The following is a 10,790-nucleotide window of genomic DNA, read 5'->3' as shown; positions in this document are numbered from 1 at the left end:
TATCTCAGTGAGCTAGCACTATAATCGGCATCAGTCCGGACTAGTACAAGCAGCCACACAAACACACACACGTACATGCCCGTCGCTATATAAGTGCAATAATCTTGGACGCGACGTTAAACCCCATTTCACATCACCTCACCGATAAGGGTCGTTTTCCACTTGTCCTGGTGTGGGGACTCCGACGACCCACAAAGTAACGGAATTCAAAATGCTTATCTGAGCTATTTGACGATGCAGCCTTGGTGTTTAGTAAACGTAAAATGTGCTAAGAACACCTTTCAACCATATTTCCAATATGTTCCGAGTGATCTGGTTTTACCATACAAAATTTGAGCTTATTTCTTTCCTACAAATAAAGGGGCATGAAATTCCCTGTTCCGCCATCGTCTTCTGTGTTCATGTTGAACAAGCTGCTTAATTCTGTGTAGTAGATTTCCAATTTTGACCCAATTATGCTGTTTACTGTCTGCATCCAAGAAGTCTCTTTTTAACAGTCGTTTTAGACCCTGGTCAACTGGCAACATGTAATCACACGCATGACCATTGGGTGGAGAGATGGTTACCTCCCCTTGCTGCAGAACATGAGACTGTGACAGCGGCGTTGACATTGGTCCAGGATCAAGCATTTGCAGGGCATCAGGACCTGTATTGAAAAACGTAACAGTCAGAACACTCAATAAAGCACCCAAACATGCTTACTTTGTCTTTTGCGCCTGATGGAATATATTTTGGCGGATAATCGACTGATTTTCTCTGGGTTGACATTTTGAATCTACATACTTCATGTATGTTTGATAGTTATAAGTGTGATTATTATATTGTTTTGATTACGGTTTTTTCATTAAACAGTGAAGGTTTTGTCATGATTTTTTTTTATTCATCAACACGAACTAAATTCCAGCGTTAGGTGAAATATGTTGTGATTGATAAAATTCGACTTAACCTCAAAATCGATGTCTAGTGGGAATGCATCAATGTTAAAATTACTTAAATGTAAGTGTACTTTCCATGAAGAGAAAGGGTTGTAAAATACAGTATAGAATCATACCTGCTTCCTTGGCGAAAGTCAGAACAACTCCAAGTAAAAGAATGAGAGTGGACGAAATCATTGCACTCATTCTTCTGACTCCAACTGCTCCTAGAGAAGAAAATGATGATGTAAATGATAATAATGACTATCTTATTATTATATACTGATTAAAATAAACAATATACAGAGGGTTTGGGTGATCCGGATCCTGGTTAGGCTGGTTAGACTAATCATCAGCTACACGCAGCCCGGTCAGCGAATGGGACTTCTCCCCGAAAGCTCTGCCTTGTCGAACCCAACGAGAACGTTTCAGAGAATTTGAAGAGTACCCAACAGAGTTGCCTCCCTTGGGCACGCCAGAAACCTATGATTGTGGGTTCGAATCCCGGTTCGCCCCGATTATATTTCTAGGTTTGTTAGCACCATACCCGTGCTCGTGCGTTTCACTTAAGTGGTAAACGTCTGTGACCTGCATCACTTCGGGCTTTCCTCCCACATAAAGCTGACACGCCGCGATATAACTGGAATACTGTTAAAAGCGACGTTAAACCCAACTCACTCATTCACTCACTCTTATAGAAATGGGTTCCGAGGTCACCACCTACTCCTGCGAAAATATCTCAAGTTGAGTTGAACAGTAATTCATCAGAGACTTACAAAAAACAGTAGCCGCTCGGAGAGTCAATACAATCCAGTGACTTCAAAATCCATTCGGTAGGTACAGAATCATAAGCTTTTCTGTTGTCATTGCAACACATTGAAAGGTTACGATGGTAAGTATTAGCATCTTCAAGGATCATTTTCTGAACCAGCAATTGATCCTTACAACTCCATCATCGAATTTTGGCGACAATCAAAGGATGGTTTCATGAATACCGAGCTCAGATATTCTGTTGCTTTGGTAATCCTTCTCTCACCTTGACAAACGGAATTTCTGATTCTTCCAAAATTAAAATCCACTATATAACTCAAGGCTTTAAATTTAAAACCACCTCAAGCTACACACAGTATACTTAATTGCCGAACAACAGGTTTAACATGAGTCATTGCAATACCTAGAATAACGAAGAGTTGAAAAGAGTATAGGATTACCTTTGTGATGAGTATCGCTGTTCCCAGATATACCAATCTTCTTTTCTTCTGGGTGCCTGGAAATGTGTGCTTAGGTCGCTGACATAAATGAGTGAACAGTGTTATTCATATGACCAATCATCTTCGTGTTTTAATTGTCGTCACACTGACGTGTGTCGATACCCTTTAACATCTAACCAGGAGATGGTTGAGGTGTTAATGACGATGATGACTTATTTTTTCGTGTACACTATCGTTGTAATCCTGTAACCATGGTTCCTCGAGGTTACAGTTGCCGGGTATAGACCACAACTGTTTCCAAAACCTTTCACTGGAACCAATGCTGGGTCTTTTCTCACCGCTGTCATAGGTTGCATTTAATTGCCTGTAAAATTGTTTTCCATTTGATTTGAACAATAGATTTTGTTTTATGAAATTACCCTTCTTATCCCACTTTCTTTTTCTTTCTATCAACACTTTTAACTTTGCTTTCAGAGAATAAAGAATATGACTGAGAATTTTCTCTTTTGTTGTCTTGTGTTTTATTATAATTTTTTTCCAAGTTGATCTTTGGCGTTTTGTTTGTTTATTTGTTGTTTAACGCCGAGCTCAGCAATATTCAAGCTAAATGACGGTGGTTTGTAAATAATCGAGTCTGGACCAGACAATCCACTGATTGACATCATGAGCATCGATCCACGCAGTTGGGAGACAACGACATGCACCAACAAAGTCAGCTCTGGCGTTTTGAAACAGATTGTCCCGAAGAACGCAATTTTAAGCAAAGTTCTATCCAGGACACACCTTTCCTTGTTTCATTTAGTTTACTTTGACACCGGTTTTTCTTTGGATGATTTTGTTTATTACCCTTTTGTTGTTCATTTTCTTTGGAAACTGTATGAAGTTCCGCAAGTGTTCGAGCAGCAGCATACACGCAACAGGTAATGCCATGCAAAGAACAGTCAGCATTGAGAGTAACAGAAATATATTGTAAGATGCTGCTGTGGAGATAATTGGTTAATTTGTTTTATTGGCCTTTCGTTTCTCAATCGGTAAATTTGATTATAAAATGACAAACAAAATATACAAGGGATCATCAGAAAGATCATCGACAGCAGAGGGATCCATGAGTCCATGAGTGGGTCGTCAGTGACAACTGCATCAGGTACTTTACGGAGAACAATGAGAGCGTCCATTTGCAATTTTGGGTCTGGTGCTGTTGGAGCTGGGGGGTTCATGCAAAGACCCCTGACGAGTGTTGTTAGTTAGCTCACCAGTCTCTTTGAGCATATACAACTTCAGTCGCCGGAGAATAACAATGAAAAATAGGTCATTCTTTGAATAAAGTTATAAAGTAGTCCGTCCCCAGAGGATTTGTAGTGCATTCGGAGCAAAGTGATTTGAAAACAGATATACATGTATATCTTAATTTCTTTATCCGAAATACGCAATTGCCCCAAATTGCTAAACAAACATATGGTATTTTGCAATAGAAACTGAGTTATTTCTTCGAATGTGGATATCAAACGACACTGAGTATATATCTGATATGTGTAGCAGTTAGTATTAGTATCTCATTCAAGTCTTATTGTAAGATATATGCAATACCCTATCACTGTAATACTCTCTGTTGTTTTGTTACCAAGTTTGCCGGAATAAGCACCCCCACCTTTATAAGCGTCCGTACGAAACTCGAATAATTACATGATGGTCTGTATTTTCGTGTGTCTATGTTACATATTGTTGTTTAAGATTCGCAACAGAGTAGACGTATTTATAATTGATATTAAAGTAATTTTCGTCGACATTTGAACAAGTTTCTTCTCTGCAGCTCGATCTCTGACAACAGGTTTCATTATCCCCCGCCCAACAAAGTTGGCGGGGGATGTAGAAACGGGCTCCTTCCGTCCGTACGTCCGTCCGTCACGTTTCGTTTCCGGAGCATAACACAAAAGCCGTTCAATAATTTATCATGAAACTTTGGAGGTCTGTCAAGTACATGCTGAACTAGTGCCTTTTGCTATTAAGAAATTTTAGAATTTTTTATTTTTTACGTTTACATGGCAACAAGATGGACTTAGGTTCTGTGAGGGTAGGGTTCGTTTCCGGAGCATAATTCATATACCGTTCAATATTTCTTCATCACACTTTGCAGGTCTGTCAGGTACATGCTGAACTGGTGCCTTTTGCTATTTAAATCTTTTAGAAATGTTTACTTTTTACGTTGCCATGGCAACAAGATGAACTTAGTTTCCAAACTCTTCTTTTTTTTAACACTCTTCATGACAAGTTATAAAAAGGTTAGGGTTTTTTTTTATTTAAATTCATAAATTCTGCAACAGGGGCGGAGGATATAGCCACGTTAGTGGCTAACTCTTGTTATCAATGACTCATGCACTGAATCATACTCCTTCTGTTACTAGCCGTCCAAGGCGAGGTGTAGTAAACATATATCTATGATGTCTTAACAATATTTGTGGAAGAGTAGAGTTGATGAAATAGCCGAGGGTGTGAAGGTAAAAGTGGATTACTAAGCTACCGTAGCTATGGCAATTCCCTTTGAACATTATTCAATTAGCAGCTCTCGCCGCCGCCCTGCCCGTTCCCGTGTAGCATACATATTTCTTCGCAACTACGAGGGCTATTCAATATATAACCAGCCTAAGCTATTTATCAGATCTTAACGGTTGTATGTTTGTCACGTGTTGTGCACCAATGTATGTTACGTGCATAGACAAAGTTTCACTGAGGAAATTGTATTGTATTGTACACGTGATCTATAAAGATGGCAAGGGTAGATTCTGCCAAATTTCCGTCAAAGGTTGAATACAGGGCTGTTATTATGTACCTCTACTTAAAAGGGAAACCAGGAAAGGAGATACATGATGAATTGTCAAATGTTTATGGTGACAGTGCACCTTCGTATGCACAGGTCAAATTCTGGGTTCAGTATTTAAGAGGGGTCGGGTGAACCTGGAAGATGAGCCACGCCCTGACAGGCCTGTAGAGGTTACCAATGACCAAACCAGTGAAGCAGTGAGACAACTGGTTGTCAAACACAGGCGCATGAAGGTGTCAGAAATGGCCAAGGCCTTGGACATTTCAGGGGGAAGTGTCCATACCATTTCACATGATCGTCTGGGTATGAGGAAGCTGTCTGCCCGATGGGTCCCGAAATGTCTGAGTGATGATCTGAAGGCTGTACGTGCGTCAATGTGTCAGGCACTGTTGAAGCAATGGAGTCGGGATGCAACAAACTTTATGGAGAGAATTGTTACTGGTGATGAAATCTGGGTACACCACTATGACCCAGAAACCAAAGAACAGAGTAAGCAGTGGACTGGCTTTGCTTCATTCCGTCCCAAAAGGTTTAAGACTCAACCATCGGCTGGCAAAGTCATGGCAACCATCTTTTGGGATACCAAAGGGGTCTTGCTCATTGACTACTTGCCACGTGGCCAGACTATTACTGGAGAGTACTACTCCGATCTCCTGGACTGCTATTCTTGCCAAACGTCGTGGAAAGATCACAGAAGGTGTGCTGCTCCAACATGATAATGCCAGAGTGCACACCTGTCGACTTGCGGTTGCCGCAGTGAAGCGGAACGGGTTCAAAGTATTGCCTCATCCACCTTACTCACCAGACCTGGCACCAGGCGACTACTTTCTCTTCCCAAACTTGAAGAAAGAACTGCGTGGACGTCATTTCCGGTCCGATGATGTACTCACGACAGCAGTGGAGGGGTGGTTACACAAACAACCCCATGGTTTCTATCACAACGGGCTTTTAGCTCTCACACATCGCTGGACAAAGTGCATAGACCTCAATGGTGATTATGTGGATAAAGAAGAAGTGAGGAGCAGTAGCAAATAGGTTAGGCTGGTTATATATTGAATGGCCCTCGTACCATGCTGCCAAAGTTTCAGCTGACAGCTATCACTGCTGGCCTAAGGCAACTGTCCAGCCCGGTCCTGCGAGTATATATGTAGGTGGCAACTACCGCTGCCAGCCTAACTGATTTCAACCACTGCCTGACTAAATTAACAAAGGCATTGTTGCAACTACCTTTGCCGTGTCAATATACGCGGTCATTGGTTGACAAAACTAAGCTATGTTTATTATTCCACAGGTTCCAGCTAAATGACGGCGGCTGAAAAAAAGAACAGTGACGTCTGTTCATATGACGCATGTCAACAACTCAGTTAAAATATGCAGGTTTATTACCTACGAGGGAAAACATGTCGGGGTTCATAAAAGTCATATGTGCCCTAGAGTCATATCACGTCGTGAGACAACAGCGTATTGTTTCCGTCATCCGTACGGCATTATTGGACCCCATGAAGACATGGGTTAGAATTGATCTTCAGCAACCGATGCTTGTGGTAGGAGGCGACTAATAGGATCGGTGATCATGCACGCTGACATGGTCGATACATTTTATCATATCTCAATTGTGTAGATCAGTTCTCATAATCTCCATCACTGGATTGACTGGTCCAGACTTGATTATTTACAGAACTCCGTAATATTGCAATAACTTATGTACCACTCATCAAAATGTATCATGTTTTCAATGTAGCAAATCAAGTGCAGGGCTAAAATATTTTCATTTTAAAGGTTCATGCCACCTGTTTCATATTAAAAGTATTACAAATGTAGCTAATAAGATGTCAATTTGTGAAATAAACCAAATGCCCACAGACTTAGTACTAGAACTAATGCCTCAAGGCTAGTACTCCGATACACACAACTCTTGTGTATTTCGATGTGTCCCCAAATCATTCCCGTTCCCATCTGTCTGTAAGTACTGTGAGGAAACAATTTTTCAAACTGATAGTATTACTTTGAATTCTATAACACAAAACATGCTCAGAAACGAGATCTGAACTTCTAACCAAACAGAAGTATGGTTGTTGGTTGGTTTGTTGTTTAACGCCGCACTCAGCAATATTCCAGCTATATGACGGCGGTCTGTAAATAATCGAGTCTGGTCCAGACAATCCGTGATTGACATCGTGAGCATCGATCCACGCAATTGGGATCGATGACATGTATCAACCAAGTTAGCGAGCCTGACCACCCGATCCCGTTAGTCGCCTTTTACTCCAAACAGAAGTTGAACGAATTGTACACACAGTTTTGCGATTTGATATTTTGAAAGAGGCTATCTGATATGCTGAGGAAAGGTTTTTAGGAGTATGACTCTCTACAAATTTGTGATAAACAAATCATGCAAACGACTGTAGATTTGTAAGGATTGCTTGACCTTGCATTTATTATATACCTGAACATTTTCAGGCATCCGATCAGAGGCATCTTTGAGGTGAAACGTGGTTGACGTTATCATTATAGCACTGCTCTTGCACATGTGTGCTTGTGTTGTAGTTCTTAATGTTAAATGAATCAGCACTGTCAGGTCAAAGCCACATTACTGAGATGGAGACTAATGTATGGCCACTATCTATATTAACACCATGTATATATGGGGCATTATGTTTTCTCTCGAAATTCTTCAAGAGCAAATCAGATTAATTTTACTTTATGTTTAAAGAAATTGAATGCCGAGTCTACCAAGCTTTAAATTACATACATGCCATTACTGAATATCAGTGTGATATTCCTATTTGCAGAAACAGATTAAACAATATCACTTGACTGCAAAATATTCAACATCAAGGATTTATATACTAAGCTTAACCTGTATCTGAAAGAATCCCGGGGAGGCCATGTTTGTAAGAAGACGACTTGCATTTATTGAACGCATGTGAAAAGAAACACACTGAAGTGGTGGAGGTGACACGTATTGATTGTCTCTCTACTGCATGAGCTTTTCAAGATCATAATATGACACAAATACAAAAGTTTAGAATGAGGTTGGCAAAATAAAAGTGATGCAATTGGTTTTTTTGGTTTCCTTGGATAATCAAAAGTTTCAGAATGACTGCCCTGAAAGTATTCCGAATTCATCATAAAAATACTTAAAGATAGTAAAGCGTCAACTCACGAATTATTTTTTCTGTGCGCCGGGAGTGGAGTGTCTTGTAGCAGGGGGTGGACATACACGCTATTAATGTGACGTGTCACTGAACTTAAGCGATTTTAGATGTATGTGCCCTTTGTACATTATGTTGAAAGCTAATTTTGACTCCTCCGCCGCCTGTCATACCAATATCGGATGCTGTATATATCATTGTCATTTTAAATGCCGATTTCGTTGAGACGTTGATCTTTTCAAAACATTTTACTTCATATAACTATCTTTTAAGGTTTTAGACTAGAATGATTTGAAACTATATTTTCTGTTGGCCGTCATTTGTTTTATAAACCTCATCAATGTTTAATTTCACAGCATTTACATCACAGATGGAAATAACCAAAGAGACATGTGTTTATCTATTTGTAGACGATTGAACTGACATATAACTACATTACATTAAGGTGGTTACTTGCTGCATAAACCTCTCCATCGTCATATTAGACGTTTGTTTTACGGTTGTCTTTTTTTCTGGTTCTTCAAGCGCCTGAAATCGAAGTCCGTTAAGTTTACATGCCCTTAAGAATGACAGTAGATACACGTACATTTGTGAATGTATGAAATGTACATGTCTGTTGCACATTTTGCTCACTTAGTAATGACACGTGACCAATGTTTAAAGTGAGACACAGTTTAGTTTTATTATAGTTAATTTGTGATATTCAACTTTGTGTAGCAAGCTTAGGTTTTTAAGAATTTAGGTTATCTTCTCTTTGTCTGGAAATCAAGCATAAAGTACTGCTATCGGAGTAGATGCATATTTGTGCACATTGGTTCCTTAATAATCATATGTGTTAAGTTCGATAAACACCCTAATAACCATGATAGCTTTCGAATAAGAGGCATTTAGATCATTTGAGTTGGTTATTAGAAAAACATACGATTTTTGATATTTATTAATGTGTATATTGAACCAGAGCGCACATAATTATGTCTTTTATAACGGGGGCGGTCGGGTAGCCTAGTGGTTAAAGCGTTCGCTCATCACGCCGAAGACCCGGGTTCGATTCCCGACATGGGTACAATGTGTGAAGCCAATTTCTGGTGTCCCCCATCGTGATATTGCTGGAATATTGCTAAAATCATACTCACTCACTCACTTTTATAACATTATTATTTGGAAGAGAAAATTTATAATGCAATTTGTTTATGGATAACATTCACAATTTCATTATATATTTAATTTCTATTGATATCTAATGAGGTGGATAACACTGAAAACATGATTCTTACCAAATTATGTTACACATGTTAAATTGTACCAACTCAGGGGAACACGATGAAGACAACTACTTGCGCAACGACCAGAACAGAGGACGCTTAAATGGTAAAAAGCTAATTTTGGATTTCGAGTGTTCGCCAAATACAATAACGGCTTCATCAACACCTGAAGACTCATACATTCGGCAACGCCTAAGCAAAGGATAAAATTTCGGAAATATTACTTGATTGATATGATTCACAATTTCATATGCCGGATAACAATGGTATTTAAGTTTTTCTTCAAATTGTAACTAAATCAATAATTAAAGAACGAGATGTACATGTATATCTTACCTACTACCGTGCCACCATTCTGCGTAACAGCTGAAGTGATCTTCTTATCGCTCCATGGGACTGTATACAAAGCTTAAATCTTAGGAAGGGCGAAGTTTAACCTGTTTCAGATGTTGCGTAATACCTTGTGCAAAATGATTATTTTCAGCTTTATAACATTTCTTAAACGACAATTATGAATATTAATAAAGGTGTGACAAATTGAGTCCAGTAACTGCAGCTGCTTGCTGACGTCAACGACACTGTAGGCACTATGACTTTTTGTGATTCATTTTTGGTAAGATTATATTTTCTGTTGGCCGTCATTTGTTTTATAAACGACCTTATCAATGTTTAATTTCACAGCATTTACATCACTGATGGAAATAACCAAAGAGATATGTGTTTATCTATTTGAAGACGATTGAACTGACATATAACTACATTACATATAGGGCGTCATTTGTTTTATAATATTTAATGAGGTGTATAACACTGAAAACGACAATTATTTCTTAAAGAATAATTATGAATATTAATAAAGGTGTGTCAAAGTGAATCCAATAACTGCAGCTGCGTGCTGCACTTTGTCTTTTTGGGATTCATTTTTTGGAACCTGTTAAATTTAATGTGACAAAATATAAGTTGGATACATTGATATGTGACTGAGGTACTTTATAGTTTGACTTTCGCAGTGTTTCCCATTATTCCACCTGTATTTGTACTTGTGTGTTGTTGATTTTTTTTCCGCAGCAAGCACAATGTCATGGCTGTGTGTCGATAACTGAATCTGAACCATACACACCAGTGATAGATATTACGACCAAGTCCCATCCCTTCGGGTTCCGATGACACCCAAATCAACTTAGTCACGGATTTTGACAACCTATCAAATCTACCCACTTCTTACTACGACAACGAAAGGGTTGGGGACCCAACACGGATCTGTGTAACTGTGCTTCATAGAAAGTGGTGAAAGCGTTGTGTGGGGGAGAGGTACAGAGAAGCAGCCAGCCTTGGCAGTACAGAAGTAAGGTCTCTTAAACATGTGCAACACGTGGGCGGACATTATTCTGCAGCAACGTGACGTCACGTCTCTGCATTTGCACAAAGGA

General features: G+C 39.4%; 1 protein-coding gene across 1 annotated transcript; it reads left to right on the top strand.

Moving 5' to 3' along the window:
• Positions 1–3,238: 3,238 nt before the first annotated feature.
• Positions 3,239–5,659, top strand: LOC139454397 (histone-lysine N-methyltransferase SETMAR-like). Its single transcript, XM_071236074.1, has 2 exons — positions 3,239–3,269; positions 5,037–5,659. The coding sequence occupies exons 1-2, from the start codon at positions 3,239–3,241 to the stop codon at positions 5,657–5,659; spliced, it is 654 nt and encodes a 217-aa protein (XP_071092175.1).
• The last annotated feature ends 5,131 nt before the right edge of the window (positions 5,660–10,790 follow it).

Source organism: Haliotis cracherodii, unplaced genomic scaffold (genome assembly GCF_022045235.1).
Source record: "Haliotis cracherodii isolate W230 unplaced genomic scaffold, xgHalCrac1.p SCAF_1, whole genome shotgun sequence".
Taxonomy (NCBI): domain Eukaryota; kingdom Metazoa; phylum Mollusca; class Gastropoda; order Lepetellida; family Haliotidae; genus Haliotis; species Haliotis cracherodii.
This window is presented reverse-complemented; position numbering and strand designations above follow the sequence as displayed.